The sequence below is a fragment of the Eubalaena glacialis genome, chromosome 4 (genome assembly GCF_028564815.1).
Source record: "Eubalaena glacialis isolate mEubGla1 chromosome 4, mEubGla1.1.hap2.+ XY, whole genome shotgun sequence".
NCBI lineage: Eukaryota > Metazoa > Chordata > Mammalia > Artiodactyla > Balaenidae > Eubalaena > Eubalaena glacialis.
In genome coordinates this window covers 152831750-152847364 of record NC_083719.1, presented here as the reverse complement: position 1 = coordinate 152847364, position 15615 = coordinate 152831750, and the positions used below count along the sequence as shown (strand labels likewise).

Genomic DNA, 15615 nt, shown 5'->3' with positions numbered 1-15615 from the left:
CTGGAAGCTGAAAAACTAGGATTTTTGGCACCTCACTCACCACTCAGTCACACCAATTTGTACGAGACCAGTGCCTGGAAGTCAAGAGGGTTTGGGCCTTTGTACAAAACAGATGTTGCATAATATCAGCCCAGATATTTCTCCATATCCTTGCCAACCCTTGTTAGTGTGTGTGTGTGTGTGTGTGTGTGTGTGTGTCTTTTTTATTATAGCCATCCTGGTAGGTATTTAGTGGTATCTCTGCAGTTTTGCTTTCGATTTCCCTAATGACCAATGATGTTGAGCATCTGTTCATGTGCTTATTGGCCATTTTTATAACTTCTTTGAAGAGACATCTACTTAAATCTTTTGCTCTTTTCAAAACTTAGATTATTTGTCTCTTTATTATTTAGTTGCAAAAGTTCTGGTTACAAGTCCCTTATCAGGTAAATGATTTGCAAATATTTTCTTCCTGTGGGTTGTCTTTTCACTTTCTTGATGGTGTCCTTTGAAACACAAATAATTTTAACTTTGATGAAGTCCAGTTTATCAATTTTTTTTGTTACTTGTGCTTTTATTATCATATCTAAGAAACAGTTGCCTAATACAAGGTCACAAAGATTTACTCTTATGTTTTCTTCTGAGAGTTACAGTTTCAGCTCCTACTTTTAGATCATTGATCCATGTTGAATTAAATTTTTGTATACAGTGTGACACAGGGATCCAACTTCATCCTTTTGCCTCTGGATATCTGGTTGTCCCATTCAACTACAAATGCAGCTAATAAAATGATTCAGGACACATTGGTTGCTTTGTGTCTCCTTATTTGGCTGGTATTAAGTGTGTCTGTGGACATCTAAGTCTTGCAGACAGCTTCACAAAAGAGGGGTTATTTATTCCACATACATAATATTAGGAGTGATGTGTCAAAACAAATGGAGCTGTTCGAGAAACTCTGCTGGAAAAGAAGAGGATGCAAAAGGTGAAGCCCTTTCACGTCAGTTACATTGGGTTTGACGTGTCACCTGGCATAAAAACATAAAATCTGGCCCAGACCCTTCCCTCTAGGCAAATGAATGTCTGAACCATCCAGGAGATGTTCTCTTTGTGAAGATCTCAAGGTTTGGAGACTTCACAATTTCCCTCTGTATTTCATTCCAGTTTTATCACTCAGCAGCTAAGGAAATGTTATGCTGTCCAATCTGTTCCCCAACCTCCCCAGCGTATTTCATAATCAAGTATTGTGGTCATTCTTAGAAGTTCTGATTTTTTTTTTTTAAAGGTATATTGTGCAAGGGCTTTTCTGCATTTATTCTTAAACGTATTGCTAATTTGTTGTACAGGTCTGGAGCACGAGCACCTGTGAATTTGTTCGTACTCTGAATGGGCACAAGCGAGGCATTGCCTGTCTCCAGTACAGGGATCGGCTGGTTGTTAGTGGATCATCGGATAATACCATAAGGTGGGTAGAAGTTGGTGTGCTGACAGAGTGGGCTCATTTTTGCCATAGTGTTGACTTATCTCCAGTCCTGATTGCTCAAAAGACTCAATTTTGGGGGCTGCTTCAGATAAGAAAACTTTAGGTAACTTTTATTTATCTTTCTGGTTCTGCATACTAAAGTGGGTAAATTGTGTATGCCCTGGGTATTCTTCCAAGATTCCCCCAGTGCACAAGGTTTTATAACCTCAACTCCACCCAAGATCACTTAATACTACCCTAGTGCCTCAGAACAGAGGATGCTCCAGCCTGATGCTCTCCTTTCCCTTACCAGTGAGCTCCTGCCTCTCTCCCTAACAGAGGGGAGTGTACTTTATTTCTCTCTCCCAACACTGTCATCAATTCCTGTTTGGTCATTTATCTTATCTCCCTTTTTTCTTCCCAACACTCATTGTCCTTGCTTTCTAATAAATATGAATATCTTTAAACACTTTTTATCTTATTAAGAACTTCCCTTAAATATCTGTTTAATTACCCCAAGTCATTTTTCCAACTGTCCCAACATATTCTAGTAGCGTTTTTATAATCAAATTGCCTGTTTGGGCAAAATGAGGATTGGGTTCAAGATTATTTTTTTAGAAAAAGAAAGAAAGAAAGCAAACACAATGTAGCGTTAACTGCCAAAAGTTTTCTTTATCATTTTAAGTTTTAAGGTATCATAAAAGTCAGTTGAGAACTTGAACCTTGGTTCTGTTGCATTCTTTATGCTTGGTATTACTTAATATTTCAGCAATAAACAATTCTTAACTTCCTCATTGGAATCTCTGAGCTTCTACAAAATAATAATGTGTACTGCTGAATAGTTTATGGAAGGGAACCACTGGAGTTATAGTGGCAGTGTTCTCTTCACAGTAGATTAGAGAAGCCATCATCACTGACACTGATGAGAGCATTTGCTGAGGGTAGAATATTCATTGGATGTATGATAGGTACTAGTGGGGAGGCTAAGAAAATGTCATTATAGAATTAATTTGCTGACTTTGTTTTGTACATGTTAGTTTGCTGTGGTTTCTTTTTGCAAATAATGTAGTTAAATCAGTGATAATAAAAAAAAAAAAATCTCTGTTTCCAGAATTGTTACATAAATCATATACAGAGAAAAAGGCTGGATGGTAGTCACTGGGTTTATATTTCTAAGACACTGCATATGCCTAATGAGAGGCTCCCACTCTGGCCTTGTAAACCTAGACAGCCCTAGGATGCAGTCTGTATCTAGGAAGGGGAATCCCTAAGCCTCATCAAGAGAGGGAGACCATTGTGCTGGTCCACCGGTTCTAACCTTGGTGGTGGAAGCCTAACCCCCCCGGGCTGTATTTATTATCTTCCCCACACCTACATCCTTTTTCTTCTTTACGGCCTGCAATCCCTGTCTCCCCGCAAAAATTCTACCTAGACCATTTGGCTACTTGGTTTCATCAACTCAGACATCAAGAGCATGCCTACAAACTAAATGTAATTGAAATTTCTTTGTTGGTATTATTTAAATAATAACAACATGCATGTGATTTTTAAAAGTTTCAAACTATGTAAAAGGAAATAAAATGAAAAGTAAGCCTTTCTCCCAAGTTAGTTCTTTAAAAACACATGAATGGTACAAATGTACACACATATCTTCACATGTGTATAATGTGAACTGGGAGTGAGATAGAAATAAAGATTCCCAGGGTAGAGAAGATCACGTATGGATAGTTTGAATCATGCGTAGGAAGTTGATTCACAGAAATCTGTTTTTCATTCAAGGCTGTGGGATATTGAATGTGGCGCCTGTTTAAGAGTCCTAGAGGGACATGAAGAATTGGTCCGATGCATCCGGTTTGATAACAAGAGGATTGTCAGTGGGGCCTATGATGGGTACGTGTTTCAAATTTTCAAGTGCACAGCCATAACTATATGAAGAGGAAAAATAAGTACTGCATATTAAGCAGCTGTGTATGTGCTAGGTCCCATGCTAGGTATTTCCTATTTAATGGTGGATGGCAGGTATTATTATACCACTTGATCAAGTGGGGACACTCACACCCAGAAGGATGAATTAATAAGCTTATGCTTTTAACCATTATTGTAAACTCAGGGAGTAGCTTAGGCTTTGCAGGAATTCAGTTCCTTGTCCCAGTGCTAAATTAAACCAGGCTTTTTTTTTTTTTGGTGACTTCAGTGATAAATTTCTTTTCCCCTTTTGGTGAATTGAACACATCCTCTTTAAAAAGCCTCATGACTTTTAAAATGAGCAAATGGCAACCGTAAACCTTTCAAGATGACCTTATATATACTTCACAGACGGGTTAGTTGGTCTGTTCATACTCCTATTATTAACTTTCAGCATATGCTTAGTTTGGAGAAAGGTATCCTTGGAATTTCACAGAGAGCCCTAGCTTCTGTCAGCGGCACCTACTCAGCCCTAGAGAGCCCCCTGATTAATGAATTTGGTGACATAGATTATCAAGTCAGGAATTGAATTCAGATAATGTGAAGTTGTTTTCTTGTCTCCCTTCAAATAATATTTCTTCACAATTTCAGCAATTCTGAGAATGTGTAGGTCCTTATTTTTTCCAAATCAAGTGTAATTGGTTTAAATACCTTGTCAAAACATCAGCAGGTTCCCCGTTAGCTTTTAAAATAGGCAGTTCGAATGCACTCCTTTCTGTCGAGGAAATGCTTGACAATATATAAAATGTTGACTTTTCCACTAATTGTGATTTCATTTTCCTTTCTAGGAAAATCAAAGTTTGGGACTTGCAGGCTGCTCTCGACCCCCGAGCCCCAGCAAGCACGTTGTGTCTGCGCACATTGGTGGTATGTGATCTGTTGAAAGGGAAGTGCTTCCCTGTGCTGGCGGTTGGCCACCTGCAGATAGACCTCCCTGAGCCTATCACTGGAAAGCTTCTGTACCTCACAGCGTGCCTTCTGAGAAATGCGCTGTTCTGTTAATTTTGTTTAGTCAAAATCAGAGAATATTTGACATTCATATTTCTGTGAGCTCTTTTATAAAGAGTATTAACACAACTTAAAATATGAAAGCAGGCTTCCTCATTTGTAGGTGGACTGGTTTCCTCCTAGAACATAAAGTATTTCCTGTCTGCAAGTTTGGGAGATTTCCTAATATGGGTATCTGTAGTTGTGTTGTGTTTTATAACTCAGCACATTTTTGTACTATTATGGTGGACTTTCCCCTCAATCTGTATTCTACGGATTATTGCTTGGCATGTAGGAATACTTTATTTTTATATATTAATTTTGTTTTAGCAACTTTACCAAACTCATTATTTCTAACAGTCTGTTTACTTTTGTTGTATTTTTGAGGAGACAGTTGTTTGAAAATATTGATAGAGTTTTCTTATTTTCAGTAGTTTTACCTTCTATTTCTATTTTTTCTCTCCTTTCATTGACTAGAACATGCAGAACTTGAGTCAGGGCCATTCTTGTTTTCTTCTTGATTTTAATAGGAAGACTTCTGGTATTTCACCATTAATTTTGATGTTAGCTGTGGTTTGAGATAGATATGCTTGGTGGTGTTAAAAACACTATTCTTCTGGTCCTAGTTTTTACAGTGTATCAAGAATGGGTATTAAATATTGTTGCTTACCTTCTTAAGACCCTTTGTAAGACGATCACATAGTTTTTCTTCTTTGACATATTAATGGGCCAGGATCTAGGATACAAAGTTAAATTAAAGAAAAAGCCTAGAAGGGAAGGCAGAATCTGTATTCCTAGGGTGAAGGACAAAGCTCAATAAAGCTCTGGAAACTTATTTAGGAATCCTGGATAAGGAGCTGTATTTTCAGCCTGTGCCAACTCCCTGGTAGTGAGATAAGAGGGATTGTAAAGATTTCGTTTTATGCATCAAGCTGTTACGTTTCACAGGAACATTCTGGACGTGTGTTTCGGCTACAGTTTGATGAATTTCAGATCATCAGCAGCTCCCATGATGACACAATTTTGATTTGGGATTTCTTAAATGTGCCTCCCAGTGCCCAGAATGAGACCCGTTCTCCCTCCAGAACATACACTTATATCTCCAGATAACAGTCTGCACTTTACCTGTTTCAGGTGAGTACTTCCCCCACTTTTAATTTTGCTGATTGAATTCACCTTCCCTTTGGGGACATTTTATGATTTGGGTTCCTTTCTCAGTAATAGGAACATTAGATGCATCAACTTTGCAGAGTTCTAGCATAAGGCTAGATCTTTATGGTCACATCAAAATAAGATATAAATCGGAATCCTGCTTATTGTGGGTTTTCATATTGGTAGACACCATGGTTCCTGTTTTTTAAAACTTTTCCCAGGTCATACCAATTTAGTACCAGTAAAGTCCTCCAAATTCTGTTTTGCGGTGCAGGGATCTCCTTTTTCTCTTTCTTTCCTGTCTTTCAGTTCTGTCTTTTATTTTTTAAAAAATCACCATCAGGCAAACACTTAAAACGACCTCCCCTCCCCGCCCCCCCCATTACAATCCACCCACCACCACCATTCCCTAGGGTAGGAATCAAAGAAGGGTGTTTGCTGAGAGAGCCCCTAAAACTCGTTCTTCATCCATTAGACACAACAGGTACCCTGGAAGCCAAGTCCTTTGCTCCGGTTACAGGAAGACTTAGGGCCATAATAACACTGATGATGGCATGTTTTGATTACTAAGGGTGTCCAGCTAGAGGATGAGAAGCCTTACTTGACAGTGTCCTTGGAACTGATTACCATGTTCATCTGGAGCAGTATTCCCAACTCTTGAGAATTTTGCGAGGGGGCCTGTGAATTCTGTGCACATTAAACTTTGTAGATTGAATAAATAATATTTGTGCATATTTGTAATATCATGTATATATGTATGTAAAGACTGTTAATAAAATTCATATTTATGTAAAAACATTAATTAATGCTTAGTAGCTTTTTGTCATTGTATATTTTCCTGTTCATTGAATATTAAAAATGTAAAGAAAGTCCATGTGTAGAATCGTGACATTTTTTGGGTGAAAAGATAGGGAATCACTGGTTTCCAGATCACTAAGTTGACATCTTTTCAGATACTCCTTATTTCTGCTCCAGGAGGTTTGTCTTATTCAGGGTCGGCAGACTACAGCTGGAGGCCAAATTTGACCCACTGCCTAATTTTTTTTATCCTTACCATAGCAATCTAAGAATAGTTTTTTACACTTTTAAATACTTTGAAACAATTAAAAGAAGAATATTATTTTAGAACATGTGAAAATTATATAAAATTCAAATTCCAGTGCCCATAAATAGTTTTATTGGAACACAGCCACAGTTCATCTGTTTATGTATTGTCTGTGGCTGTTTTTGTGCTTCAGTGGCAGAGCTGAGTAGTTGCAAAAGAGACTGTGTGGCCTAAAATATGTACAGTCTGGCCCTTTAAGAAGAAGCATGCGGACCTCTGGTCTTGCCCCTGTTCCATCTATTAGTGATAAACCAAGGATCTGCATCAGGAATGGCAAATGCATTGTTTCTTCATGCCAACTCAGTTTGATCCGTAGTGACTGGCTGGTGTACTGCCTTTGGAAGGATGATGGGACCCCACGTGGACCCAGAAGGACTAAGTGCCTCGATGGCTTGGCTGTGCCTCCCTGGCTGTAGGAGCTGAGCCACAGTAGTGACCTGTAAGCCACATAAATAGTTGCCGTTCCCGGTCTCAAGTGTGTTCATACTGGCTCTTGTGACAGTGGCCATCTCCCTTGCTGCTTTCTCTCTGGATAGATTCTTCACAAGTCAGTTGAGAAATTCACATGGCAGAATTTTTATGTTTATTGAATTATAGGAAATTACAGAGGAAGAAGGCCAGGATCTCTTTTTTTTGGCAGGGGGTGGTGGCGCTGCATTTGATCTTCGTTGCTGCGCGCGGGCTTTCTCTGGTTGTGGCGAGCAGGGGCCACTCTTCGTTGCGGTGCGCGGGCTTCTCATTGCGGTGGCTTCTCGTTGTGGAGCACAGGCTCTAGGCGCGCAGGCTTCAGTAGTTGTGGCTCACGGGCTTCAGTCGTTGTTGCTTACGGGCTCTAGAGCGCAGGCTCAGCAGTTGTGGCGCACGGGCTTAGTTGCTCTGCGGCCTGTGGGATCCTCCCGGACCAGGGCTCAAACCCGCGTCCCCTGCATTGGCAGGCTGATTCGTAACCGCTGAGCCACCAGGGAAGCCCGGCAAGGATTTCTTGAGTGATTGCTCTTCCCCGCCTCAACCTCCCTTCGCCCCAAACCAAAGAAATACGTAAGGAAGGAGGAAGCGACCCAAATTTCCTCCTTCCTGGTCTCTTCTTCTCCCTGTTCAGCCCACCCTTCATCCTGCTACCAACTATGGTCATCTTAGCCCTGCCTCTGCCGTACTCCTCTTCACTAGCTTCCTGTTGTTTTCAGGAACAAGGCTTAGCTAAGATTAGCTAACAGAAATTTCAATATCTAGCTCTTACCTTCTGTCCTCTCTACCCTCCCCCACCCCAGCCTTGCATTCTTCCCTCCCAAAAATCCGGGGCTCCAACCAGACTGAATTCTGTTTAATTTCCCTAATTACACTTCAGTAGTACAGACCTCTGCCACCTCCCTCCCCTTGCTTGTGTTGTTAAGGTTTTGTAGATACCACCACACCCCCACTCCTTTACTTCATCTGACTTAATTTATTATTTGGTATTGAAATGATTTGCATGCCTGTCTCTCTTACAAGGCGTGGAGCTCCTTTTATTTTGGAGCCCCAGTATCTAATAGAGCGCACAGTGTATTATGAGTGCTTGTTGACATTTGTTGGTCAAGTGACACCCGGGGCCAACATGACATCTTTGTGCTCTTTCTCCTGGGCCAACACGAATTTGCCCATAAATAAATATGTGTGAAACTGTAGTGTATTCATACGCCTTCCACAAACATAAAGATAATAGCTCAGTAAGAAATTGGAATAAGTTGCCTAAAGGGGCATAGTCAAGTACTAGATATATTCCTTACATATAGACAGGTACCTAGATGTACACATCTCCCTCTGCCCTGCCCCCTTCACCTTCGCTAAGCCCCATTGCTGTTTTTGAATCAATTTTAATTGAGGTATGATTTTTGTAAAACAGATTGTACCCATTTAAAGTATACTGTTTTGTGACAAGTTTTTACAAATGTATACACCCCTGCAACTTCCTCCACACTCCAGGTAAGAACATTTTTATCACCCCCCCAGAAGTTCCCTTGTGTCCTCTTTGTAGTCAGAGCCTGATCCCATCACAGCCTTAGCAAACACTGACCTTCTTCCTTGCACTAGATTAGTTTACATTTTCTACAGCTGCACTGTCCACTTTGTGGGGTTTTTTTTTTTAATTTATTTAATTAATTTATTTTTGGCTGTGTTGGGTCTTCGTTGCTGCGTGTGAGCTTTCTCTACTTGCGGTGAGCCAGGGTTGCTCTTCACTGCGGTGCGCGGGCTTCTCACTGTGGTGGCTTCTCTTGTTGTGGAGAACAGGCTCTAGGCACACGGGCTTCAGTAGTTGTGGCACACGGGCTTCAGTAGTTGTGGCACACGGGCTTAGTTGCTCTGCGGCACGTGGGATCTTCCCGGACCAGGGCTCGAACCCGTGTCCCCTGCATTGACAGGTGTATTCTTAACCACTGCGCCACCAGGGAAGTCCCTGCACTGTCCACTTTGGTAGTCACGAGCCATATGTGGCTATTAAGCTCATGAAATGTGTCCGGTTTGATTTAGGAACTGAAGTTTTAATTATATTTGAATTGAATTGAATTGGATTTTTAATTGTATTTAATTATACTTCATTTAAACTTAAATTTAAATAGCTACATGTAGCGGGCTTCCCTGGTGGTGCAGTGGTTGGGAATCCACCTGCCAGAGCAGGGGACGCGGGTTCGAGCCCTGGTCCGGGAAGGTCCCACGTGCCGCAGAGCAACTGGGCCTGTGCGCCACGGGCTGCTGGGCTTGAGCTCTGGAGCCTGCGAGCTGCGGCTGCTGGGCCTGCGTACCACAACTACTGAACCCTGTGCACCTGGAGCCTGTGCTCCGCAGCAGGAGAGGCCACCGTAGTGAGGGGTCCCCGCTCACTGCAGCTGGAGGGAGCCCGCATGCAGCAATGGAGACCCAACGCAGCCAAAAATTTTTAAAAATAAAAAAATAAATAGCTACATGTAGCTAGTGACTACCGTGTTTGGACCAGCATCGTTGTAAGAGTTTTGTACGCTTAGCTTTTACATTTAGGTCTTTGATCCATTTAGAATTAATATTTGTGTATGGTGTTTTTTATACAGCCTTCTAGTTGTTCCAGCTCTTTTGGGTTAAAAGACTGTCCTCTTCCCATCGAATTGTTATAGCACTCTGTCAAAAACTCAGTTGACCACTTGTTTGTAGTTCTTTTTCTGGCCTCTATTCTGTTCTGTGATCTATGGCTATCCTTTTACCAATACCGCGCTGTGTAATAAGTCAACTTTAAAAAAATTGTTTTGACTCTTCTAGGTCCTTTTGGTTTTCATACTCATTTTTGAATGAACTTGTCAAATTCTATGAAGATTATGGGATTATGATCAGGACTGCATTGAATCTAAAGGTCATCTTGGGGAGAATTTCCATCTTTAACAAATGTTGAGTCTTCTAATCCCTAAACCCAGTATATCTCTTTATTATTTAGGTCTTCTTCAGTTTCTCTTCAGCAGTGTTTTGCAGTTTTTAGTGTAGGAGTCTTGCACATCTTTTGTTAAGTTTATTCTGTTCTTAATTTTTTATTTTCTAAGCTATACATTTCTCTCTCTGCATTGCTTTGACTATATCCCAATGCTTCTGCTTCTATTTTCCCACATAAGAGAAATAGATAAAATAGAACACAGACAACTACAATTGTGGCTGAGCTTCTGGAATGGATAGGGTCAGGGGAGTAGGTATATCATACAGCAACTTAAGTATACCTCTTTTGTAGTTTTGATATGTGTTTGTGTCTTTCCACTCTGCTAAAGAAGCACATGATAAAATCTAAGACATCTGTAGTATGTTTTCTCCCCCTCTGGCGAATTTGATAGATGAATTATAGAACATAGTAAACTTTCACAAATTGGACAACTTTTATATACTACTTTAAAATGCCGTGAAATTAGATTCCTTTGATTGAGAGATGAAATGATCACCAATGCCGTTTTCTCTCATTGGCTGTGGTGGAAAGGAAACTGTAGTGTTACTTCTTCCAGGCCCTCCTCTCGCCCCCTTTTTGGGAACCTAAGAACAACTGCCTTGTTATGATCCACAATTATAAATCAGTGGAAAAATCTTATCTGCTTTTTAAGCAGCACAAGCAATGAAACCTCAAATGTGTTTGTCTCTTCAAAGTGAATTACTTTTGACAACCTTGGCAGTCAACTTTATAGATTTTATTGCTCTTTTCCAAATTCTTTTCATTTATTGTAACATGAAAAAAATTATTACCATGTGATGCTGTAAAATTTATGCATAATAAGAAACACTACCCTAATGATGATTTAACCTTGCAGTAAAATATTTACCCCTAAAATATAAGGTAAGAGTATTTCTATGTCGAGAAATTTAGCAATAGATTTTTTTGCTGAGTCATTTTTTAAAAAAATTACTAACTCCCAAGAGCTATGTATACAGTAGCTCTCTTTTTTATTATGAGACAGTATAAGAGCACTATTAGGAAATTAGTAAAAGGTAGATAACTCCTCTTCTTGGTTCACCATTATTAACTCCTTTGTATGTAGCCTTTCAGGCTTTTAAAAATTATGGTTGATAACCGTGCTTTTTTTTTCTTTATTGTGAAATTGTTGCCTGTCAGTAATGTCACTATTTGTCTAAATTATCGTTCCTAATGGCAAAATCATATTTGATTGTTTGGATATGCACCTGTTATATATTTATATTCCCCCCCCATATTGTAAAACACATTGCCATGATTCTTTCAGCTTAATCTTTGCCCAATCTTTTATTACCTTTGGATAGAATTCTAGAAATGTCTGCAGTGTCTAGGTTGAAAGGTATGATGTTTAAAGAGGTTTGATACTTAAGAGTTGTGTTACCCTCCAGAAGAGTTACATCAGTTGACATTCCCACCAGCAGCGTTTGAGAGTGCTGACTTCTTATCTCTGGGTGTTAATATTTTTAAAATAATTCAAATACTCTTACGTATCCTTCATGGGAAAACAGTGGCAGATGAAATTGTGAATCTGTCTTGCATTCGTTTGGAAGCTTATTAGGATTCTTGTGAAATTAGGATTTTGTGAAAATTAACAACCCTTTAGGAAAATTGCCTTTAAAAAAATATATACAAGCTTTAAAAGCAAAACAAAACCAAACAACCACCCCCACCCCCCCTTTCTTTTTCTCTCTCTATTTTTGGCCATAGAATTTTAGACCTAAAGGTGACTTAGATCTTCCAGGCCAATGGTTTAGTGCAGTGTTTGGAAAGGGTTGTAACTTATTAGTGGTTGTGAAATCATTTTAATGGATTTTGACTTTGGGTGAAATTTAGGATATAAAATGTCAGCCTGCATTGTCCATAGTAATGATTAGTGTTGTTTCCTGAATGTTCTGCGTAGGGGTTTGTGTGTGTATCTACATACATGGATGAATGTAGAGATTGTGATTAAAATGTGTTCCTGACTCAAGGTCATGGTCAAAAAAATATAGAACATTCAGTTGTCTTCCCCTCTACATCGTGTTGTCCTTTTATAAATGATTTATTTCAAAAAGAAGTAATTTCTGACCGTTGGCATTCTGTTTAGAAGGCGTACTCTGTTTCCTAGATTTTATGTATTTTTGTTTCACAGTGATGGATGAAGACTCTTGGTCATGAGAGAGGTCCTGGTGGCCTCTGGATAGCGTAAATTTAAGCTTATGCTAAATATAAAATCTAACATTAAGCATATTTTGTTACATGCATAACTTTTAGCAGCAGCATGAAAGATGATAGGTTATAGGGTCAGTCATCTCTTAGAATCCCCTCTCTGTCACTTAACGGCTAATGCTTGCTTTTTTTTTTTTTTCTGGAAGCATAGTTGATTTACAATGTTGTGTTAATTTCTGCTGTACAGCAAACTGACTCAGTAATACACACATAAATACATTCTTTTTTATATTCTTTTCCATTATGGTTTATCCCAGGATATAATGGCTAATGCTTTAAACCAAATAATGTTTCTGAGCCTCAGTTCTCTTATTTGTAAAGTAGGTGTAATAGTTTCTACCTCATAAAGTTCTTGAGAGGTTTAAATAAACCTGATACCTGGTATGTAGTATGTGCAAAACAACTTGCAGCTTCTATTTTGATGCTGATTATATAAAAATCAGTGTTATGTGTGCGCAAGTACATACATGTCTGTGTGGATGTGGATGGGCTGTGGTGTATATCTCCATGTCTAACCAGAATATCCATCCATACTCCCTTTGTTTTTGTTTTTGTTTTTGTTTTTTCAGGGTTTCCTAGTCTTGAACTACTGGCTACATGGCTACCAAATGCCTAAGGGAGTTCTTCACAGCTGAGTTATGAAGCTGGAATTGGTTCTAGACGCTGGGTAGATGCAAAGCAGCCTAACTCTTCAAGTACCGACATTTCTCACCTCCGATTCCGGCCTCTACTTTGAGAAGGATACCTTAGCTTCACCGACTTTCAGTAGTACAGAAGCCCATTTCCTCTCCCCACCAGTGAAAAGAAATCTATCGCTTCAAATGTAAATTGTTCATATAAAAGGAACGTACAGTCTGTTTTACAGAAGTAAATCGACCGTCAAGAGAAGACTTGGCCTCTAATTTATATTGCTTTGCACTTTGGTCTGATACTAAGAAACAGCATTCTTCGGTGAAATTTTGGGTGCCAAACACCTACCCAGAATGTCCAGGGCTTTCCTTTTCAGAAGTTAGCATTCTCCTTTTGACCGTCCAAGTCATTATGAATTGTGACTTGTATTAGGAACATGTTGGACAATGGACACATTTCTCTGGATTGTTTTAGTAATATTTTTTGGATTATACTTCCTTTCTGTACCAATTTCTTTTAATTTAAAGAACTGTAAGCCAGGTTATATTATCTCCCAACAGGTAATATAGCTCTTTTCTTTTATTAACTGTTCTCTGTACCCGCAACCATCTCCTGATATTTGGTAGAGTAACACCTTTACATGTGTGCTTGCCTCCTAATTTAAAATACTGTATCCGCATGTAGATATAATGTACATAACAGTTTAACCTCAAGGTTGCTCGAGTCAGGGCCCCCGTGCCTGAGACACTAATGCAGAGTGTGTTCACCCTTAGCCGTGGGCTGGGCTCAAGAACCCGCTACCAGGGTTGATGTGGATTACCTAGAACCCTTCCTGCAGTATTCATATGGTGTTCTTATTTTGTCATTGTCATTGTCATTGTGCGTGTGGTGTGTGTGTGTGTTTTAATGGGAATCTTGTTTTAAGATGTAATTTCTAAAGTTTAACACAAAATGTTTTATTCGTTGTGCAGTATAAACAATAGAGAGGTACCTTAAATACTTTTGTTGTTCTTTTCCTCATCAGTACTCCTAAGTACTTGTGGTCACTTCCCATAGCATTCATTTGACTTCACCGTCACAGGTCACACTCTGTGTGTTAGTAACCCTGGGAAGGGAAGAGCGAGAAGGCCCCGCTGACTGGCTCTCCCGGCTCTGGCGTTTGTGCGTCCTGCCCTTGTCAGGTGGTAGCAGGGCCCACTTGTGTGTTGGAGCCCGGGACCCGGGTCAGGCTGGTTCAGGGGCCCGTCTTGAGTGGAAGGGTCCTCCCGGGTGGTGTGAAGCCTCAGGCTCATGATCCCATCCCTGTCATCTCTGGTGTCGCCTGCTGCCGTGGCCCCGGCAAGCTCTCCTGGCTCCCAAGCGCTCCGCAGCCCGAATGTGTGAATGGCACCATCATGCTGACGTGCATGGAAAGGACTTTGGCATCTGGTTGGCACTCCTTTTCCCTTGTTCAGTATTAGGTTTTGATTTGCCCCTTGCCATTGTTTCCAAAGATCAAGGAATGTTGCTAACATTTTAAAGGACCAATGAGAACTTCCTGTAACTAAACCTCTTCCCGTGGACGCACACTCTCCCACTGAGGGGAGGGTGCCTGGGCTCTTGTTTTGTCCTTTACATTGAGAATGGTGTGGGAATCAATGTGTGTGTCTGTGGTTGTTTATTGGGTTGGTTTGCTTTTTTGTTTTCCTTTGTCCTTTTTAAAAAATACATCCTTCCCTCCTACATGTTAGTAAATTAATTTCTGTTCTTGAAAAGTTGAGTCTCAAAGTGTTAAAAAAAAAAAGAAATCTCCGTTCAGCGGGTGGATGTTGTAACCCTGACAGCGGTTGTGAAAGTGACTTAACTTTGACCACTCTTACCTTACAGCTTTAATATCAGATTGGTTAGGAGAGCCCAGGGGGCAGGGCAGGGAGGGGCAGGGGAGGAGGCAATTCTTCTGAACGAATGGACTTTCCGTGGTTGTTTTTGCATGTTTAATATAGAAATTCTGGTTCCTTGGGAGATCATGGCCTTTGAATATGCACACAACCTTTGAATTGTGCCTACTAAATTATAGCAGGGGACTTTGGCACCCGAGGAATTCTGACTTTCTGGGATTATAGTAGTAATTCCCAGCTGTACTCTGGACTTTATTTTGCTAACCATAATTGAGAAACTGTAAATTACTGCTATATTAATGTTTTAAAGCACTGGGATAGTCTAATTCTAACTTGTAATTAATTATGTTTGCCAATAACTGTTTGAAATAAATTTGTGTCTGAACAGCTATTGAAACTGTTAAATTGTACAGATATTATTCACGACAGCTTTGTACTGTGGAATGTGCTTAATAAAAAACAAAAAGTTTGACCTTTGTCCAATAAATTGCTAAGTAATGTCAATAAATCAAGTATGAGTATTATGCAGTACACCTGATCTGGCTTCATGCAATTGTTACTTCAGCTACTAATTCAAAGCCAATACTCTTAATAAAGTGTTGCAATACTCTGATGTTCTGTTAAGAAATTTTTCAAAAAAAACTGTTAACGTGCTGTCAGTAATTCAGTGACATACAATTAAAGTTTGTAGATTAAAAAAATCATCTGCTCTGTACAGTGAGGTTGAAGGCAAAGTACTTTTTTTGGTGTGGGAGAACTGCTATGAGATAATGCCAGTCCATGCCCTGGGGCTGCTTCAGAACTC

General features: G+C 39.9%; 1 protein-coding gene across 6 annotated transcripts in view; it reads left to right on the top strand.

Moving 5' to 3' along the window:
* FBXW11 (F-box and WD repeat domain containing 11) overlaps positions 1-15329 on the top strand; it is a 128999-nt gene extending 113670 nt beyond the window's left edge. For 5 of the 6 annotated variants that reach the window (XM_061189927.1, XM_061189928.1, XM_061189929.1 and 2 more), the window contains 5 exons: positions 1323-1441; positions 3218-3328; positions 4192-4270; positions 5339-5524; positions 12873-15329. In XM_061189927.1, the coding sequence (XP_061045910.1) occupies positions 1323-1441; positions 3218-3328; positions 4192-4270; positions 5339-5500 (471 nt within the window). In that variant the 3' untranslated portion in view covers positions 5501-5524; positions 12873-15329. Of the gene's footprint in view, positions 1-1322; positions 1442-3217; positions 3329-4191; positions 4271-5338; positions 5525-6017; positions 6354-12872 lie in introns of those variants that run through there. The other variant, XM_061189926.1, reaches the window with a different exon arrangement.
* The last annotated feature ends 286 nt before the right edge of the window (positions 15330-15615 follow it).